Raw genomic sequence first — 21,355 nt, 5'->3', positions numbered from 1 at the left:
CGCCGCTCCCCGCCGCCGCCGCCGCCGCTCGCCGCCGCCGCCGCCGCGCTGCAGGACTGGCTATGGCCACCGCCACTTCCGGGTTCCGTCACTTCATTCTCCCGCCGATCAGCGCTGCAAAACTGAGCCGCTTCTATAAGGCAGCCGGCAGCCAACCTGCCAGCACTCACTGACACTCACCCATCTCCGGAGCGAGCGGGAGAGGCAGAGCTCGCACCCGCCGGGAAAAGCAAAAAAAAAAAAAAAAAAAAAAAGAGAGAGACAGGCAGACAGACAGACAGAAAGAGGAGAGAGGGCGAAGTCCGGGCTTTGCAAACTACTCAATTTTTCTTCGCATCTTCCCCCACCCCCCTTCACAGTACTCAAAAAAAAAAAAAAAAAAAAAAAAAAAAAAAAAAGAACCCTATAGCGATCCTAAAAGGCAAAACCCAAGCGCGGAGTTACTGGAAGAAGAAACCGGGGTTAAAAAGATTCCTCCTCTCTTCTTCATCATCATCAACCATCATTCATTCACTACCTTGACATTCCCTGGCTTTGATTGACAGCTGGAGTGGCAAAAAGCCATGAGACACGACAGTTTGGTTACATGTGGGTTGCTGACGGGCCGATCGTAACCTTCAGTTTGGGGGCTTGACAATTTTTTTTTTTTTTTTTTTTTTTTTTTTGCGTAGAGAAAGAAAAAAGGAAAAAGAGAGAGAGAAAGAAAAAGGAAAGAGAAAGAGAGAGAAAAAAGAAGAAATACACAGAAACTCATCGTGGTTCTTGACTGTTTTTTATATATTATTGTTATTGTTATTGTTGTTGTTATTATTATTATTTACGCATATTGGAGGACAGGAGAAGTCTATAAGTGGGTTGCAAAAAAAAAGGAATCTTCTTCACTCTAAATCACTTTCTTTGCTGGACTGGGATATTAAATATACGACACATCCAGGAGTTTATTGGAGCGCAGACTGATGGCGCAAAGGGTAGGTTTAAATCTCCAACACTTACCTATATATAAATCCTCTCTTAAGAGGGGCCTGTCCGATTTGCTCTCCTCTGTTGCTGCTGCTGATGGCGGCCACTATTAAAAAAAATAGCAGCAAAAATTATTCACTAGCTTTTTGTGTGTGTGTGTGAGTGTCTCTGTGTGCGTGTCTCTCTCTGCAATTGTTCCACGCTTTTTTCCTCTCCAGCTTTTCCCCCAGCAGCGCGGTTTCCCTGCTCTCTAGCTGCTCAGTAGCACGGGTTTCACAGGGGAAAGCTTGCTGCTGCTGCTGCTGCCGCCGTTGCCGCTGCTGCCTAGGGAAGACTAGGAAATACATATGTGTGTGTGTATATATACGAATGTATATATATGTATACATATATAGCTGCTTGTTTTGTCCCTGGCTTTGACAAGAACGAGGGGAATTGCTACTAAATAATGTTTCTGGTAACTTTCAGATTATTTCCCCCTTTATCTCCCCCCTCCGATGCACCCTACCTTTCCTCTCTCCTTCCCAGTGTTGATTTATTTATATAGTTGCTTTGGGTTCTGCCTGTTTATTCATTTATATTTTAATTTTTTTTTGTCCTTCCATTCTAATTCAGAGTAACTCTAGTTTCTCTCCTGCGTTTCCTTCCTCTTCATCCCGGTTTCCTTGTTAGGGTTTCTCCTTCCCCTGCCGGAGCGGACCGTCTCCCCCCGCACTCACACGCAGACACACACACTTTCCCCCTTTACCTCTCCTCACACCCCCGCTCCCCCCTCAGCCTCTCCCGCTGGTCCCAGTTGATTTCAGTTCGCCCCTTTCTCCCCCCGTTGTGGCTGTTCTTGTTTTGTTTTGCTCTGTTCGTGCCTGTCTGGGTGCTTTACTCTCTTCTGACTTTTGTTGTTGTTGTTTGTTTTTTTGTGTTTTTTTTTTTGTTTTGTTTTTTTGTTTTATTATTCCTCTTTCTCTTTCTCTTCCCCTCTCTCTTTCTCTCGCTCTCTTCTCTTCCGGCCCGTTTTTTGACAGTACGATGAGCTGCCCCACTACGGCGGGATGGACGGAGTAGGGGTGCCGGCGTCCATGTACGGGGACCCCCACGCGCCGCGGCCGATCCCCCCGGTGCACCACCTCAACCACGGGCCGCCGCTCCACGCCGGCCAGCACTACGGCGCCCACGCCCCGCACCCCAATGTCATGCCGGCCAGCATGGGCTCCGCTGTCAACGACGCCCTGAAGCGGGACAAGGATGCGATCTACGGGTAGGTGCCGCCGGCGCCACGGCCCTGCGCGGCGCGGGGCAGGGGCGCGGGCAGGGGCGCGGGCAGGGGCGGCTCGGGCGGGCGGCAGCGCCCCGCGGGCGCGGGCGGCCGCCGCGGCCCGGGCGCCTCGGCCCGCGCGGCCCCCGCGCCCCGACCCGCGCCCGCTGGGGGCTGCGGCGCGTTTTAGCACAGCTACGGTCCGAGCCCGACTCCGAGCTAAGGTGCCAGCACCTCAGCAAGCGCCTCCTGCAAAAACGCACCTCCGAGTGAAAGGGCTGCGTTTGAGGGGACACGCTGCTCTATCCCCCCTTTATTACTATTTTTATTTATTTTTCCCCTTTTTTGCCGTGGGTTTTTTGTCTTTCTCGGAAAGGCCCCAGTGAGGAGTTCAGACAGGAGAGGTGGCTCTCATTGCGCTGGATTTCAGTCGAAGAAGTGTTGTTCTGGTGATCTCGTTGATCAAGATGCCATAATAACACTCTTCCAACACTGTAAATAAAGAGCTATTCAAATCGCCGAAGACAGTAAGAATAAAAGGGATTCGCTTCTCACAAGCAGCTCTTCCTGAGATAGAAGAGATAAATACATTGGAGGCAGCGAGCTGAGTTTTCTATTTAGGAAAGAAAGAACATGGGAGAAAAAAAAAAAAAAAAAAAAAAAAAACATATCCAGCAAAGCTCAAGCCTGTGCCAGTGCATTGCTTCGAGGGGAATGACACCGATTCCCTTCAGTGCCTTTTGGAAAAAATACTAAATTATCCTAAAAGGAGAGATAGAAACATTTATGACAGAGTATGGGGCCTTGATCAGTCACCAAAGGGGAAAACAGACAAACGTACGCTTACTACTTAGCACACATATAATATCTATATTTTTTCTGACTACGCCAACTATGGGAAAATATTTCTAGAAGTGCTCCCCCCCGCCGCCCCCTTCCCAGCTCACTTATCTGGACAGCTGGTATTTTACTTGGGTGTGCTTCCTAAGCCAGGAAACTTCACCACTTTTTTGTTAGCAGGCTCCTTGAAAAATAAAATTACGTATCAAGTAGTTTGCACAGTTTGCCTACCCGTGCCTCTCATTTTAGGTCATAGCTTGAGGGTAGGGATGGGATCTTCCAGGTTTCACGTTATTTTAAGCTGTGGCTAAAAGTGTTTGGTACATGTGTGTTTGGAGTAGAGGTCATTTTTGTACTGATTTGTGGGGACTACACAGGGATGCGGCTTGGGCATTCGCAATTTCAAAAAAAAAATCGCTTTTATTTCGAAGTGGGATTCTCCCCTGCTCTGCTCGAAGCAATATCGAAAGGCAGCAGAGCGTGCATATGTTCGTGTGTGTGCGCGCGTGTGTACGTGCATTAAAAAAAAATACTTGTTGATTAGAGCTCTTCTCTCGTCCCTCTCCCCCCGGCTCTCTTTGTGTCCGCTGCCCGGTAGGCACCCGTTGTTCCCCCTCTTAGCTCTGGTCTTTGAGAAGTGCGAGCTGGCGACCTGCACGCCCCGGGAGCCCGGCGTGGCCGGCGGGGATGTCTGCTCCTCCGACTCCTTCAACGAGGACATCGCCGTCTTCGCCAAGCAGGTCGGGCACCGCGGGCTCCCCCCGGCCCGCCCGGCCCGGCCCGGCGCGGCTCGGCGCCGGGGCGTGCGCCGCGCCGCGGCCCGGCTCGCCCTGGCCCTGCCGCGCCGAGAGCCCCTCCGCTCGCCCCCTCCGCGCCCTCGGGAGCCGGGGGAAGGGAAGCGCGCCGGCGGCCGGGCTGGGAGGCAGAGGAAGCGGGGGAGCGGGCAGGGATGAGGGGGAGCGGGCTGCGGCGGCGGGCAGCGCGCCGCGCCCCGGGCTGCCCGCGGCGGGGAGGGCCCCCCGCGCTCCGGCGGGGGCTCGGGGGCGCCCGGCCGCCTTCCCATCCGACCTGTCCTGGCTGGTTCTGTCACATGCTTTTCCCCTCCGAGCGAGTCGGTTACAGGGCTGGGGAAAGAAGCCGGAATTCACGCTTGCTTTTTCTCCTTCTTGTAGGTCCGCGCTGAAAAACCACTTTTTTCTTCAAACCCAGAGCTGGACAATTTGGTAAGGCCTCTTCCCTCCCCCCCCCACCCCCCCCGCGGCCCCGCTCCCCTCCCGCGCCCCTCGCAGCGAGCGCCCGCCGCGGCCCGGGCCCCGGGGGAGGCAGGCTGCGGCGGAGGCACCGGCCGGAGGCTCCGGCGAGGGGGCAGAGCCGGGAGGCTCCCAAACTGCCGTCAAGAGGCTTCAAAGAGCTTCGCTTTTAAAGCGAGCCGAGGCGAACTCTCAAGTCCCAATGCATTGCAAAGCTGTGTTTAAAAGCCACGGGAAGCTAAAGTGAAGGAAATAACTGCTTAAGAAGAGAGAGCTGGCGATTTCTAGCGTAATTCTTTTGCTAATGTGAATGATTTCAATATTCAAAGTGCCTAAATCCGCTTGTAAAGAAGATGCCAAACTATTCAGCCTGGGCATCTCCCCCTTTCTTCTAAGGGAGCGGGGTGTGCGAGCGGGTGTTTGGCCTCTCTGCGGACCCGCGGAAACGAGGGCCGGGGTGCTGGGAGGGAGGGGGGCAAAGGAGAGGAGAGGTTTTCTCCAAGATCGCGGTAATAAAACACTAATCACCGCTCCTCGGATAAATATGATAAAAATCAAGCGCTTAGGTTAAAGTTGATCAAAATTGCTCAAGCGTGACCAATGAGCTAAAATCCTGGATAATGACCGCGCGCCCTGACAGCCCCCCGCTCCCCCTCGCCCGCTTGGGCTCGCGGCTCCGCGCAGCCCCCGCGCCGCTTTCGCCCGCGTAACCCCTTGCTCAAAACTTTCTTGCAGATGATCCAAGCAATACAAGTACTAAGGTTTCACCTTTTGGAATTAGAAAAGGTAAGAGCCAGGGAGGTGTGCGTGTGTGTGGTGGTGGAGGGGGGGCCACGACAAGCGATTCCCTCCCCCTGCTCGTCCCCCACCCCCTCCGCTCTTTGGGACAGCTTGTAAACATGGCCAGAGGAGATAGAGGAAACGCAGTGTGACACTGTAACCTGTGCCACAAGAGCATGTGACACCCGACAGCCATGCTCAGCCCAGCCCGACATTTCTCTCTCTGTGTAATTTCAACCGAGTCATTAAATATATATATTATCAACCCCCTTACATCCTTCTTACCCCTTCCCTCACTTGAAGCTCTTTCCCTGACTCGGAAATAATATGTTTAACAAAAGAAGAAATGAAAGCTCTCCTGCTTTCCTCCAGCCCCGGCAGGCGTATTAACCCCAAACAAGCACTAAATGTTTGGAGGAGGCAGGGGGCCCCTGCTCGGCGTGGGGAGGGGGCTGTGCCCTGCCATGAGAACGGCTGTTCCCAGAGCCTCAGCGAATATCTTCATTTTACTAGTCCCAGGCACATATACCTTTTTTTTTTTTTTTTTTTTTTTTTTTTTTTTTTTTTCATTCGGTTTAAACAGATCCCATCCCGAGTGACTAGTTGTACCTGTCTGGGCTGTGCATGTTCCAGAGATACTGTCTAGGTCCAGCTTCTAATGTTTTGATGTTATCATCGAATCGGATTTTCCTCGGCACACTAGACTGAGCCCACTATCTCTCTCTCTAACTTGTTGCTGCGGCAAGTCTCTAGAGAATAATATGTGCTGCAACAATTTCTCTATTGTTTCCTTGCCTTCAACTATTGTGCCCCTTAATTAGAGTTACTTGTGGAGTAGATCAGACTGTTATTCTTGCTACCAAAAAAAGTTGCAATCCGATATTTTGCTATTATTGCTGCTATTATTCTTGTTACTGTTTTCAGGTTCATGAGTTGTGCGATAACTTCTGCCATCGGTACATTAGTTGTTTGAAAGGAAAAATGCCAATAGACCTCGTTATTGATGAAAGGGATGGCAGCTCCAAATCAGACCACGAAGAACTCTCAGGATCTTCCACAAATTTAGCCGACCATGTAAGTCCTGTTGATTTCTTTATGGCATTTTTTAAGACTTAAACCTGCTTAGAGAACCTGCCCCCAATTTCATTGTTTTGCTGTTGTTGTCCATTATTATTGTTTCTACCTTTTGTAAGTTCGGGTCCCATCTTTTCACTCTCTTCCCTCGTGATTTGTAAAGTTGTAAAAATGCAAAAGGTTATTTCTGTTTCCGTCTGGAAAGCAGTGACTTTGCAATGGTTTGTAAAGTTTCCTGATCTGGGCGACTTGAAGAGCTAGCAAATTGTCTGTTTGATGTGGTGATCGGTGCTTTCTCTTCTTCTTTGCCAACTCAGTAATCAATGCAGCAATGTAAGAAAACAGAGACAAGAAAGTTAGGGAGAAAGTTTGCTGATTTACTTCCCCACCACCACCCTTGTCGGGATGACAAGTGATGAGAATTATTGGCAATACTACATTGCATTAAAAAAGGGTTAGCACATTAGAGTTTCCAATGCTTGTGCTTTAGAGCAACTTATTGTCAGAATATGGACTTATTGCCAAACGCCTGAAGCATCTTCATAATAAAAGACAGTAACCTTGATGAAGCAATTATTAACAATGTATTACAGAAAGCTGGAGAGAATTATGATTGAGTAACCGTAGGTTAGCGGTTGATTTTAACACTTTAGGAGTTGGTGAATTCGTGTTACGTGTGTAGGACTGAACGTTGGTGTGCGTGGTAAGGCGAGTGCCTTTGTTTTTCCGGGTTTTGCAAATAATGTTTTGGAGCGGATCTGGTGATACTTGAAAATTCGTAGACGCAGAGAGACTTCGGGAAGTGAAGGAAAAGATTGCAGCTGGTACCGCAGAAAAGGGAACGAATAGCTATGGTTAAAAAGAGTGGGTGTGAACTCTAGTTTATTTATAGGAACGCATCCCTGGGGGGTAAAGGGGTTTACACAGTTTTAGATTCAATTGAACTCATAATCTAAATGATACAGTCTAATATTTTAGCGGTTGAAATATTAATTTAACACCCGGTGTGAAGTTAACCATGCTTTCTGCACAGGCGCCTGCCTTTATTTCCCAGTGTGTTAAGAAGAGTAGCTTTAAGCCCAAGGAGAATGAGCCTTCTAGGAGCTTTTGTTTCTTTTGAAAACATGTTGTTTGTATGTGTATTTGATAATTACATTAGACCTGGACTGAAGCTCAATTAGGAAATAAGATAATAATAAATTCTTCTAAATGCCCCCTCCCCTCCCGGCACGGGTTAGTCCTAGAGCCTGAAAATATTTTTGGACCGAAGCCTTAGCTTTCATTTTCTCATTTTTATTTGGTAAACATTGTACAACAAGATTTTTTTTTGTGATGTTTTACATTTTAAATGTATTATTTTGAGAAATAAAAAAGTATGTAGCTGTCTCTGAAAGTTTCTCTGCTTATCAGCTATCTCATCTGTAGATAATAAACTCTATGAGGCATGACACTATTTTAAAAATATTTGTTTTATGGCATTTTCCAACCCTAAATTTGTACATGTAAGGGGCTGTACTAGAAAAGAAATTTGAATGAGTGGCAGCTTGAAAGATATAAAGCTCATTGTGAGTATAATTCAGAGCAATACAAAAAAGTATATGTTTCTCCAGTGCAGTTTCTTTACAAGAGTGTGTTTCAAGTGGAAGTGTAGAAATGGAGCATGCTTATGTTTATATTGAAGAGATTAGATAAACTAGCCTGTTTAGGGTTCTGGCAGATGGCGAATGCTCAAGCCAATTTGCAGTGCTCCATTATAATATTTAAATTCACACACAATGATAGGACAAGGGCGGAGGGGGTTAGCATTTTGATAATTTGATAACTATTATCTTCACTAAGAAGAATCTCCTCTTGCTTTTGTGGCCCAAAAAACAAACTCAAGTAAATATGACAACCCATTTATCTTGCACCCGTTAGGGTTTACCACTTCATTGGGTATTATAATTTAAAGCCTTTTATTTCCTGGAGATTTGAGCTATAACATTTTTACTTTAGCCCCCTGCTATTTGTTTTGAAAGGAAGCAATAATTTGTGCAACCAGAACACCAACTGGGAAATGAAGAGTTGTATCACATAGTTACATTTTATTCATGCGTTTTGGGAAATGTGTCTCCTTATTGGATTTTTTTTTGTGTATTAGCTTGTTTTCCCAACAAAACTCTAACGCTCTTTTATAGCTTAGTCAAACTACTGTGCACGTATGTTTAGATTCACGTTGTACTAGGTTCCAGCATGGAGAAATCCACTTTTATTCATAAAGAAGGAAAAGCCTTAAAAAAACGTTCATATATATATAGGTGCAAGAGTATAAAGGGAACTATCTTTTGTGAGCATCTACCTGAAAATTTAATAGTTCAAGCATGCAAATTTGTCCAATTTGACTCTCCAGGTTTATTTTTTCATTTGCTTTGATATGCATATTTAATATATAGCCTCAGGCTAGATCTCATTTGGTGAAAGTTGGTGCAGGAGTGATGATGAGCCACTTCAGAAGGACAGAGACAGCATGTTGTTTCCTCTGTTATTATGTATTGGCCCACTATTCTGATCCAGGGATCTTCCCCTCATGGTTTTATTTGCACATGAAATACTAGGAGCATTTCAACTGATTGGCTATGAATAATGACAGCCCAAAAGAAGTGTAGTTTAATTTGTTGTGTGCCAAGGTTTCTCTTGTGGAGGTGACAGTTTGTGACAGCTGTTTGACACCCCCAAAATCCATACACCTCTACTCTTATTAAGCAGTATCAAGCTGCACTGTGCGTGTGTGTGAAATGTGTGTTTTACGTGAACGTGTGGGGTAGTGGCGGTGACAGTGGCAGCGGTGAACTCGGGACTAATGCAGCCCTCTAGTGCAGCTTTATTCCTCTGCTAGACCTGAAAACGCAGCTCAAGTGAAAGCAACAGAACGAAATGTGGGATTAGCTGATATTTACCACAAGACTTTTAAAGTGGGATATTCAGATACTGCATATTTCCTCTTTCAAAATCTGCTGCTGTAATATTTATCTAACTTAAATGGAAAACAATGCAACAAAGGAGAAGCTCTTTAAAGACGTACCTGTAAGGAGACAGCTGTAAGCAGTTGTGCTATATATGTTTGGTAATAAATGTATATGTTGAATTTTATTTTAGTGCACTATTAACTGTTATGTAATACAGTTAAGTGTAAAGGGGCCAGAGACTTGGTAAATCAAATACTGCGGTGCAGGCCACAAGAAGCTGAAACTTTTGTTATTACTCTGCTGTTTAGTAAATATAACAGCCCATAATTAGTGTTTGAATTTTTAACACCCTCATATTTTTTTATTGCTCTAAGGTATTAGCTGTAGATGGGAAGAAGGTAATTACAGCTATGCCCTGGCTGAAACAGATCAGTTAGGAAAGAAAAAGCAAGCAAGCAAGCAAAAAAGCAAGCAAGCAAGCTTTCCAGCTGCAGTTAAAGTTGAGTTTCCCAGCACAGAGAATTTATTACTGTTCAATATAAACATGCTGGGCCCTATCCTGCATTCAGCCCCAAATATCTGTTCAGACTGCCCACAAATCCTTTTTTTTTCTTTCTTTCTGACTATACAAATCTGAAAACTGTAATGCTTGTAAAATTTGGAGATTTTTTTTTTCAAGCATATGATATCATTCTCTACTTTCTTTACATTTCTTTTACACCTGGCTTCACCTGATGCCACACAGTTCTTCCTTTAGCATAAACCTACTTAGAAGCTTAGTACTTCTCCCGTAGAAATTTATGGATTTCTTCCCGCGGCTTTGGCGGGAGCAGGATCAGAGCCTCAGTCTTCCTGATGTTTGTTTATATGCTAAAGTCAATTTGCAGCTGAGAGGTAATGATATACAGATCATCATTCATAAAATATAATTAAAAATGGGCAGAAAAATACATACATCTCTGTTCTATAAAAGGACTGTTGACAGATTAGAAATCTGATGCCTTAGCTGGAGAAGAGAAATATTAGTTTGAATATTAAACCTTTCAGCTCTCAAATGAGGAGATATTAGATAGCTTTTTTTTGGTACTTTTGGACATCAAGACATTTTATATTTCTTTAATAGCCCTTATTGAAGACTAGTCTATGCAGATTTCTGATATCTTGCAGACGAGAAAAAAATATAAATAGAGTGCTATATATCTCTCCCAGTTATATAATTAAACCTTTTTGGTAAGATTTCACTGACTAATGAGGACGTGATTATTGGCCCCATACTGTACTCTCTAGGTATTCCGTAGTTTTATGGGCTTCTGTGGGAGTTTTGAGTATGCCAGAAATGCAGGATCGGACCCCGAAGGCGCTTTCTTGTTTGTAATATGTCAGAAGAGGAACAAAGTAGCTAACTGAAGCAATAATAAAGCAAACTTTTTTAATAACCTTTTTTCTTAGAATGTGGTTTAAAACTTGGGATGTTGCTGTAGGCCCTGCATGTGCTCAGGGAGCATCAGGAACTTTCCAATACCGTAGAGAGTATCGCATTTTTTGGTGCTGTTCCAAGTCAGCGTACCGTTCGAATTTGACTATTTTGATTTTAATCAGAGCACTCTCAATCTGAAATGATAACACGTTTCACTGTCTATTTGATGTCGGTGTTCCCTCTTTGGTTTGAGTTGCCTATCATTCTAGATGAAGTGTAGCCACATAAAATGAAGTAGGAGGAGAATAAAAAAAAAAAAAAAACAACAAACAGCTGATTTTTCAGGTCTCAGTTCTTTACTGACAGGTGGCTTACGTGTCTGATTTCAATTTTAATTGAAAAATACAAAGCACATACCTTTAAAAATGTTGCCACATTCTAGGAGTGTCAAAAATTCTTCTTGACACTTCTCTTAACTGCAAAGCCTAGGGATAAGAATGTCATGATTAAAAATGAGGTATTTGTAAATATGTAAAAATGTACACAAATATCTGATAGATTACAATGCTGTGTCTTTCAACTCATGTAATTCTGCTAGAAAATAGTCAGTTATAAGATCATGTTAAACATGCATCTGTAAGAAAATACACCTTAGTAATATCAGGAGTAGTCTTTTTCAAAAACATACATATGCCAAATCACTGGTTTTCATAGTCCATTTACTTACTGAAAGTTTCTTTTCTGAAGTTTATTATTGCCACACTCCACAACAGCCTCTAAGATATCCCCTTGGACTGTTTACGTGCAAAACACGCACATAGACACGCACGTGTGCGTGTGTGCCTAGGTTTATACGCCTGGCATAGTATATCATGTTTTGATATACGGCAGCACGTAGGGACACATTTTTGTGGTCTCAGTCATGTCAGTAGTTCCGCTGCGTTTACAGGTGTTACTTGTAAGAACAAGGTGAGCAAGATGTGGCTCGAAGTTGAGGGGGAAAATGCCACGTGCATCGGTAGTTCAGCGCAGTTCTGTGCTTGTAAAATTAATTTCCTAGAGCAACCCGCAGACCTTTGAGTGCAGCTATCGTAACAGAGAGGCAGTCGTACAGCTCTTCTGTTTTCTTTTGGAGAGAAGGTATGTTGTATTTGTTCATTCAAGATAAATGGTTTTGCCCGTTTCACCCGATACCATGTAAGGGCCTGATCCTGCCAGGGCTATACGCTGGAAACTTCAGTTAAAGTCCACGAGCTAAATCCTGCTCATCTTACTGAAATGCCTATCAGTTGGTCTGGTTTTGATTTTACTTCCCAGTTACAAATCAGAAGAAACTTTCTTAGGGTTATTTGAGTTTTTAATATCACCACAAAAAACAGTGTGAAGTCAGAATCAGCCCTAATGGGACTGCGTACACTCACAAAAAATAAGCCAGACCTCGTGCAGTGGAAATTCTGGGCATACAAAGTAAGAAATGCAATCTAGCAGAAGGTTATCCTGTATCAAACATGCCCTACAACATCTCTGTTCGAGAAACCCTGTAGCAGTTAAAAACGCTTACAGTTTCCACCGGATTTGCAGCATCGACAAAAGAGTAACACATCAGATTTGCTTTGTATACCAAGAGACTCTTGTCCTTTCTGTTGCTCTTTTCTAGATTTAGCAAAATTCAATGATGGTGCTAAATCAATTTTTTTTTAGCTTTCAAGGGAAAAAACACTGGCAAAATTGTGTTTTCCAGGGAAGGCTGTGTGTGTAAATGAGAAACAGTGGATAGCAGCGGAGCGATCTCCTGTGGCCCTGCTAGTACAAGCTTTCCCCATATTGTCTCCTGCTTTTATATTAATTACAACTTGCATTATCAGCTGCGAGTCTGTAGCCCAGCAAATAGAAAATACTGCCCCTGGAGACCTAGCTTCTTGTATCTATTTTCCATCTCCTTCTATTGTGCTCTACTCAGTATTCACTGCTTTTCTCCTGGTAACACTGCTCTTTAACACAATTAGGTAAGAGCAAGAGGAGCACCATATTTGACTCCCAATTATTAAAACTACTGGGAATAGATACATGTGTGCTGCTTATCTTCTGTGGTGTACTCTAGTAGTTTAGGTCATACACGTGTGTATATGTTATAGGCCATGTAAATCTATATTTGTGTGTGTATATACATACATATCCATATATACACAAACACAAAACAGGCAATTGCACTTTAGCAGACATTGTCCACACTCTTTGATGAGTTTCTGCAATGTAGATTACTAGAACTTGCAAGGAGAAGCCAGGCTAACAGACTGTATAATCGACCTATAGCTATCTGTATTTCTTCATTTTACAGTCCTGGCTTAATACAAATTTCATTGAAATCAATAGAAAAATTACCATTAATGTCAGTGGACTCTGGATCAGGATCTCTCTAGATACCTAAACTATATTGATTAAGTGTTTCTAGTGAACTACTCTTTAGATGTGTCATTGGCTCCTATTTTTGTGGAGATGTACATAAAATAACTACTTATGATTCGGCATTTGGCCAAGAAGTTTTTCTTGAGGGATGCGAAGTTGGAAACAGTCTAGAGGAAAAAACAGAAGTTGACCGACACGTACAATGATCTAAGTCCAAAGGAAAAAAAAAATTGTTTTTTTATATGGCTGTAAACTCCACCCCTAGAGTTATTTCCATTTGTTATAATATTAAAGCATAGTTATTCTCCTCACTTTCAAATTCTTCCAACGGTCTACCATCGCATCTTGTAAATATACCATCTTATTATTCCTATCCTTCAACAAAATGCTGCCAAATTGTTTCCTCAGGAAAACTGTGTCACAAGAAATACACTGAATTCCCAATCAATACAGTCTGTCTTTCTAAAACTGGGTCTACAAACCGAGGTCAAGAACAACTCAGCCTGGGAGAGACAGCAAGTGTTTTCAGCTGCAGGAAGTCTTATTCAGTGATCCTTTCCAAATCATTACGTTTTTGAAACATAAAGGCCAGCCTAGCTTTTGAAATACTGTATGATAGGGTTTGGATGACATTTGCCTTAAAACATAGCTGAGGTGTTACCAGTTAATTATTGTAATTTTCATATGTGTGATAAGGAGCTCCAACAGCAGCCGGCTTAAGAGAGCCTGCAGTGCATAAAATTAACATAACTCACCGTGTTCCCTGAAAAGTTTAGCCTAGGTGAACATGTTGCAATTATTACATTTTCTAAAAGAAGGTTCAAGCCTGATATTGTTGGAGGGCTAAACTCATGCTATGCTATTGTTTCTTTCCTTTTTCATGTATTTCTTCTAGCTCTTTATCTGATTACCATCCGGCAAACAGCTGACGCTAAGAGGCTGCAGAGGGCTGAAGAGCTCCTGTCTGCTGTTTGCCTTCAGCTTGAAGCTATTTGAGTGGCTTCCTAACTCAGAGATAAAAAGAGAAGCTCATAGGCACAACTGTTTTAATCCAGGCAGTAAAGCAACTTGCTTGGTTTCTGTATTTTGTTTCTATCTGAACATTTTCCTAACCTTATTTCCAGCCATAACCTGTCCCCCTTCTATTTTTTTAAAATAACATCTGGGCTACTTGAACTCTCAAGACTTCTTCTCTTTCTTTTTTTCTGTATCTTTCCACCTGGCACTGTGAAATAATGGTAATTTTTTATTATTAAATTTGGGGGAATTATGGTAGTTATAGCAATTCCAGAGACCTAATTAATATAATGACCTCAAAAAATATCAAATGCTGTTGTTAATTTGTTTTTCTCTATTGCAATTCTGTGTTAGAAAAGTAGATTAGTTTGCTAGGGTTTTTCAGGGTTTTGTTTTGTTTTAATTTGATTTTGTTGTCTGTTTTGCTGATCAGTTAAGAGAATTTAAGATCCTGGACTATCTTTTCTGACCTACTCATATCATCTTGCTGTGGAACCGTGTGTGTGTGTGTGCGCGTGTTCGTGTAAGGTGAAGGGGATTTGGGTTTTTCTTACCCTCTAGTCACCTAAGCCCTTTCTCAGGACCTTTTGAAGTCACAAGCTCTTCCTTGTGTCTGTGTTGTGATCTGGATCAAGCTCTTTAGATCTATGATTCTGGGTTTTCTAGCAAAAAGTTACTTGGCAGTTCTAGTTTAGGTTGCCATAGGGCATGTGGTACTAATCAGTGCTAGGAGATTACTTGGAGATGTTTTGATATATTTTGGGGACCTGATTCTAATCATATTTACACTGGATTTTACAACGGGTAAATCAGTTGATTTTGTTGAACTTAGGTCGGCTATACGTTGGGGTGGTGAGGTCAGAATCAGTCCCACGCTAAGAATTTATCAGAAGTTGTCGTTTGCTGCTTTCAGGATCTCCTCCTTCATGCTTCAATAGCCCGGTGCAGATTAAAGCACGACGCAGCCTAGCAAGTGGCGTTTTTCTGTTCTTGTTGCTTGTTGGTGGTGGTGTTTGGGACTCTTAGGACGCGCTCGGTTTCAGCGGTCACGTACAGGTGACAAGCAAGGCAGGTCCAGCCCCGAGCCTGATCTGTTTCATGTGTTCTTGCTCTCCTTTTCTGCCAGAGGAAATTCCATCTCTTGCCTGCCTTCATGTGGTGCTGATAAAGCTCTTCCTGTACAGTAGAATTCCTGTTTTCCTTTAAGCAACAGCAGGGTATTGGGAATGATCAGGAAAGGGGAGGAGGACAGGAGGAGAATACACTCAACCAAGTAGCACTAAGCTGTAATGCTGAGTTTTTCCTCCCTTACGCCTTTAAAGAGCAGCTCCTCACGCCAGGAAAGGCAATACTCAATAAATTAGAAAGCTAGCATGAGTTATGTGACTAAAGTACAGTACTTGAGGTCCTACGTAGCCAAGTTTCGTCAAACTTCGCATGTCTGTCTTCTGCAGGCTCTTTTGTCGTGTTTTATGCGTAGTAATGCAGAAAGGATTATATAAAAATCACTATACGTGTTATTTTATATAATCACCTGGTGGTTATTCTTGACAATACTTGTAAGCGAACTGTTACAGCGATGCATCTAGAGAGGCTTTTGAAATGTGTCATGGTGAGGTGGGGGGGGAGGAGGAGGAAGCATCTTGTTTGGCGTATGTAACGCGTTAGAGGAAGTTTTGCCTTTTTCCCCACAACTTTCCATTCGCTTGAAGTTTTTCCAGCAGTCGTTCTGGCAGCGGGGAGAGGGTTGAGGGCACGCTCCTCTCCTCGAACCGCTTCCCTCCTCCGCCTCTCCCGTCCTGCCTGCCCCCGGCCGCGGCGGAGCGGAGCGCGCGGGCAGAGCGGAGCGCGCGGCCACCCCGCTCCGCGCGCGGACACCTGGCCGGCTGGCAGCGGCCCTCCGCCCCCTCCCTCCGCAGCGCTTTAGCAACCTTAACATCTTTTTTTTTTTTTTTTCTCCTGAAGTGTTCTTCTGCAGTGCTATTAATACAATTAAATCCAGATAACTTTTTGATATTTTTTTAAAAAACTGTCTTTTATTTTAACAAATAATCTCTGTACCTCCTCTGCTTGTCACTGCTGAAGAATTATTACGCTGTGCAAACAGTATCAGTGTTTGGCACATTTCACAAATGCTAATGTGTATACTTTCCCCCCTCCCCTCCCCTCTTCTCCTGGTTTTCTTTCTGTTCTTCATTTGCTATTGGAATGGGAACTGTGGAAAAAATTCCTTGGCACACTGACACCAGAATCCTTCATCTTGGAGAGACCACGATGATGCAACCTCAACGCACTCGGCAGGCACACCGGGGCCCTCCAGCGGGGGCCACGCTTCCCAGAGCGGAGACAACAGCAGCGAGCAAGGTAAAAGGTCAAACTTTTTCCCTGTGCAAAGTAGGCATGACTAAAATAACTCCAGCTTTTTTATTATATCAGTACATCTGCCTTAGAGTAAACACGGAGTGGCAGACTTGCAGTGTAATCAGCTGTAACTTAGGGAGACAGTGTTTCCTCTTTCTTAACCCACTTAGCTGCATTTTATTATTATTTCAAAGAGGAATATCTAATCTTCAAACAAGCTTTGTAATAACAATTGATTAGTTCTGCCAATTCCTTTACAAATTTGGTTATCTACAGTTTATTTTTGTGCGGTGTAAGTAAATACAATGACAGACATACTCTCCAGCTGTGATGCAGTTTTTTGAGCCGGGTTATCGATAGGAAATGTAACCTGTAATTTTAGCTGAGGAAAGGACTCCTGTAAGAAGTTATAAAGCTATTAAATTATAGCAAGAAGATGCAAACCCTTCCCCCTAAACCTGTCAGAAAAAATGTTTCTTGCAATGTTTGCTTATACAAACTCATGTTTGCTTCTGAAAAAATCTTAATTCTGAATGCCAGATACAGTTGTACCTAAACTAGAAAAGCACTCTTGGATCTGTGCAGTGAAGCCCTCTCCAGAGTTCAGGAGGTTTGGCTATTTTAGGGTTGTTCGTTGTTGTTGTTTTATTTCCTACTGTTTTTCACCTTGTGTGTAGTCATCTGCGCCCATGCTGAGTGAGTGTCCAAGGCTGTCATGTTGATATGGTAGTGTCAAACGCTCGCTGGTCACAAATGTGAGTAACAGCAGAAGGTACAAGTCTATGAGGCTCAGGCCTCAGGTGCTAAAAAGTGGGGTGAGGATAGTCTGCTGTTACTCCCGGAACTTTTCCCAAGACTATGTTTCTAAGACCGTAATTCAAGGTGGTCTCCATTCTTCCATTCTTTTCTGTTTTTTTTTTTTTTTTTTTTCCCTCCCTTCCTCTTCTCTTCATCCCAGCCTCAGCTAGCAAGTATGACATTACCTTTCTAAGGCCTTTTGTGTGCTCTCTCCACCTCGTGCATCTGCAACATTTTGGCACTGCTTTTCTCCCACTTTGGGGTTACACACGCACCAAATGTAGCTGATGGTGCAGCCTGTTGAATCACAGATCTGTCAGAGTCCTGAGGCTGGGCAGAGGCAGCAGCCTTCCCCTGCAGCACGGGGTGCTGTGCGGTGAGGTACATCCTCTGTTACTAGCCTTGCACTGCAAGCCGCTTCCCACCACGGTGTTTGCCATGCTTAGGGAGATACGTGATCTCGGGTTTGTCATGCAGCTAGATCCCCACGTTCATCCTGATCTGGTGTGTGTTGTATGCCTTGGGATTCTAGGAACTTGCAAAGTTTCTCTCTGGTATGTTGGTTTGGGTTTGTCTTGTATTTGTATGAATTGTTTATACATTTGTAATCTTATTGCTGATAGAAAGCAGCCGTGACATAGGGTGTGATCCAATTCCAACATGAGTCATTCGGGGTTTTTTCCTATGTAGTTCAGTTGGAGCTGTATGAGACCCAACGTGAACTATTGTTGCTTCAGTGGCTAATGAAAGGGACGGCTTGACTACTAACGCAGCAAATGTGTGTTACCTTTAATAGTTGGCCACGGGCTTTACTGTTGAAGAACTGTTTACTTTGTATGCTGGGGCTAAGAAGCTTGATGCAGCAGAAGATTGTTTACCTACTGAAAAAAAAATTCCTCTGAGTCATCTGCCACAATGTGTTCATCCACTCCTAGATAAGACATGTCCTTACACCTGTATCTCCACTCTGCTTCAGCAACCCTGTATTAGTTAAGTAGTCTTTCATCAAGCCATGTTTGATGTAAAGAAATCCCTGTCATTGACATCCAGGTATCTTGCATTTCACCATGCAGTCTCTGATCTCTTGTCATGTAAATTAGGAGACTCAAGAAATATTCCTAAGCATAAGAAAAAGTAGTTGGTTACTCTAACTACATGCACTTCCCATTGGAAGCTGGGGTTTTTGGTAATGTATATGATGGAAACAAGTATGTTGCGCTTCTTTCTGCAGAAGATAACCGATTGCTGAAGGGCCGAATTAGTCGCTAGAGTGGTGCCTGATCTAGCAGGGTAAAACATAGCTAATACGCTTCCCTTTGTACCCAGTTCAGCTTTTTAAAAGGAGGCAGTCGTCCAGTGGCAAATCAGCGTTCCGCTCAGCTGCTGGCAGCCAAAAGATGTATGATCGCACGGTACAGACAAAATTCCCACTGGAGACAGCTTCGGACTGCTCTCCATCTCTCATCCCTGGGAAAGATTGAAAAGAGGGAGGCCTGGTACAGAGATCTGTGAATTTTCCTTACACTTTCTTGAGGGGCAGGGTTTACTCTATCTCTGAAACGGCACTGATTTGGTCCCAACTAATTTAAGATTACAAAAATGCTCTCTTGACCCATTCTGGCTTAGTTACTTATTTTGGTTAGCTTTCTTCCTCTGCAGTTTTGTTGAGACCCTCCTCAAATGCTGCTTCAAGTATTCCACTTACCCATAAGGATTTCTTGAGAATGGGAGCTCATTAGAGTCTTAGGTTACATTAGCAACCTATGGGCTTTGCCGCTGCTGCCTGGTGGCAGCAGAGATTGATTCAGACTACAGCCAGTCTTTTCTGGCTCTGCTTAAGAACCCATCCATGATTCAAATAAATAAATAAAATAAATGAAACAAAAGAATAGGAGTTTAGGTTGTTTGTGGAGGACACTTTCTATGACAGCATGTGATGACTGTCCCATTAGTATCAAAAGGGTTAATCTAGTCAAAGTTTCAAATGATTAGAAACATACTGGCATTGAAAGAGTTAAGGAAAGGGCCTTCAGGCAGTAAATGTTGAAAGATTATCCTAATTTTATTAGTGGTGAGTGTCTGTGTTGTTCTTAACATGTCACCTCACTTGTTCAACAGAAAACTAAGCTATACAACATATTGATCATCTAACGAACCTAAGTACTAGTGACCTGTAATCTACCAAGCCTTTATTGACTTTATCCTAGTTCAGATCCACAGATGTAGATCAATGCTGGATAATACTGTTTTAGAGATTAGTAATTATGTAGTGGATCTGATCAGCTTCTCTCTGCCCTGGAAAGAGAAAGAGTTAAATATAGCCAATAATAAAAATAAAACACTCTAAACATCTTACAAAGGAGAAAAAAGGAGAAGCTGATTTAATGGTCTAATGAGGCCATCTTCCAGAGACTTGTTTTGTGTAGGGCTTGCTTTGACCTTTCGCTTTGCTCAGGAGCCCAACGCTTCATTTTTCACATTCTTGCAATTACGTTAACGCTTCAAGCATTTCTGACTCCAAGTCAGCTAGCAACACCAGGCATAACTCAACACTGTGAGTTTTTCTCCTCTCTGTAGATTCATTAACAGGTCACTGGGGTCCCAACTGAAATTTAAAACTGACTGGTTCTGTTGGGTTAGTTGAGTTATAGCAAGGGAGATGGCAGGAAAGGGGCTGAGAGAAGGGGAGGAGAGACAGAAGACCCTGGGGTTTTTGCTGTGGAATATATGTGTAAAAAACCCTAAGCAGAAGATTAAAAGGTGTGTGTAGCTTTATCATCCAGTCTTTTCTTTGGAGGGGAGAAAAACATATTTGAAAGTCTTCTGGGGTATTATATTTTCCTTCTTCTGTGTGAAAGAAAGTGTGTGTGGGGGGAGGCCACTGCCTTTACATATGAGACTAAACGACTTGTGGTATTCTGCATCAGTTGTACCACTGTGATGGATATGATGCTTCAGACTTTAATTCTTATTTAATCTCTTCATGGGATATTTCAAATAACAAATATGGCAGATTATGCATGAAAAGCGGGAAATAAATCTTTTTAAGGTTTAAAAACATGTGGTCTACAGGAAAGCACTGGGGAATAATTTGTTTCATATTTTATGATACCAGGATTGCATACCTGGTTTGTCACGTTCTTAGTTTAGTCATTCAAAGGGCCTGATCCTGAGAGGTCCTCTTTAACCACAGCCTCCATTGGATATTGCTGGAAGCTCAGCACCTTTCAGGATCGGGTCTGGGGTGGTAAACTTCACCATAAGGGAGAACCCAGAAACGAGAAACTTGTTCCAACTTGTATAGCAGTAAAAATAATAAAGGGGTGTCAAATACAGCTTGCCTTACTCACATGAGTAGTTCATTGATTTTTGATGGAACTATTTGTGCTGAGTGCAAACGATCTGTCCCTCTATATAAAATAGTTGAGGGCTGCTCCCTAGGGCAGTATCTTAACATGCTTTTGGAACACTTGTGTGATAGTTTGATGCTTGTCCCACAGACTTGTTTGCAACAGCTTTCTATGGGAAAGTCGAATTCTCTGGATCAGGGCAAAATCAACCAAGATATTAGCTGAAATCACATATGCTCGTCCTAGGTTACATCTTTGGGCTGATGCATGTTGGAAAAATTAGGTAATATGGTTTTTGCTCATTATATACAATCTTGTAATGCAGAAATTCGTTTACAGAAGTAGATGTTAATGTCCAAAGGCCTGTCCTATACTGACTCAATAGGTGTATGAGAAGTAAAGCCTTTGAACCAAACTTCAATAGGCAGAAAAGGAAGATGGGTAAGTTGCTGATATTAAAAAAAGAAAAAAAAAATCCATATATGTAAGATTCATACAAAGTCTTTCATGGAAGTTTATTATCCAAATATTGATACTACAGCTTTGTGTTTTGTTTTTTTTTTTTTTAATGTATGTATAGATAAATCTGCTGAGGATAGTATGTATATTCATCTTAAGAATTCAAAACATTTTTGTTTATTCATATTTTCACCTATCAAGCTGCTCTGTACAAGGGTACACTTTTATCTGAGGAAAGCTCTCTGTTGTAAGGAAGGAAGGAAAAAAAAAAAATAACAGAAAGGCCCGAACTTTCAGACTGTGAAAAATCAAACTTCCTAATAAATAATGCTTCACTGGAGATGCATTATTTCAGAAGGCACAGCTCTCAGAAAGGTGAACTGTATGAAGTATGAAAAAACTCCTAAAGAACAATGACTTTTTTTCAGCTGAGGAAGATACAGGAA

General features: G+C 43.1%; 1 protein-coding gene across 4 annotated transcripts in view; it reads left to right on the top strand.

Annotated features, from left to right (window-relative positions):
- The first annotated feature begins 3 nt into the window (after positions 1-3).
- MEIS2 (Meis homeobox 2) overlaps positions 4-21,355 on the top strand; it is a 170,658-nt gene continuing 149,306 nt past the window's right edge. For all 4 annotated transcript variants that reach the window (XM_062575815.1, XM_062575813.1, XM_062575817.1 and 1 more), the window contains exons 1-7: positions 4-968; positions 1,983-2,215; positions 3,651-3,792; positions 4,225-4,275; positions 5,038-5,088; positions 6,007-6,156; positions 16,191-16,305. In XM_062575815.1, the coding sequence (XP_062431799.1) occupies positions 957-968; positions 1,983-2,215; positions 3,651-3,792; positions 4,225-4,275; positions 5,038-5,088; positions 6,007-6,156; positions 16,191-16,305 (754 nt within the window). In that variant the 5' untranslated portion in view covers positions 4-956. The remainder of the gene's footprint in view (positions 969-1,982; positions 2,216-3,650; positions 3,793-4,224; positions 4,276-5,037; positions 5,089-6,006; positions 6,157-16,190; positions 16,306-21,355) is intronic.

This window comes from Rhea pennata, chromosome 5 (assembly GCF_028389875.1).
Source record: "Rhea pennata isolate bPtePen1 chromosome 5, bPtePen1.pri, whole genome shotgun sequence".
NCBI classification, from domain to species: Eukaryota; Metazoa; Chordata; class Aves; order Rheiformes; family Rheidae; genus Rhea; species Rhea pennata.
This window is presented reverse-complemented; position numbering and strand designations above follow the sequence as displayed.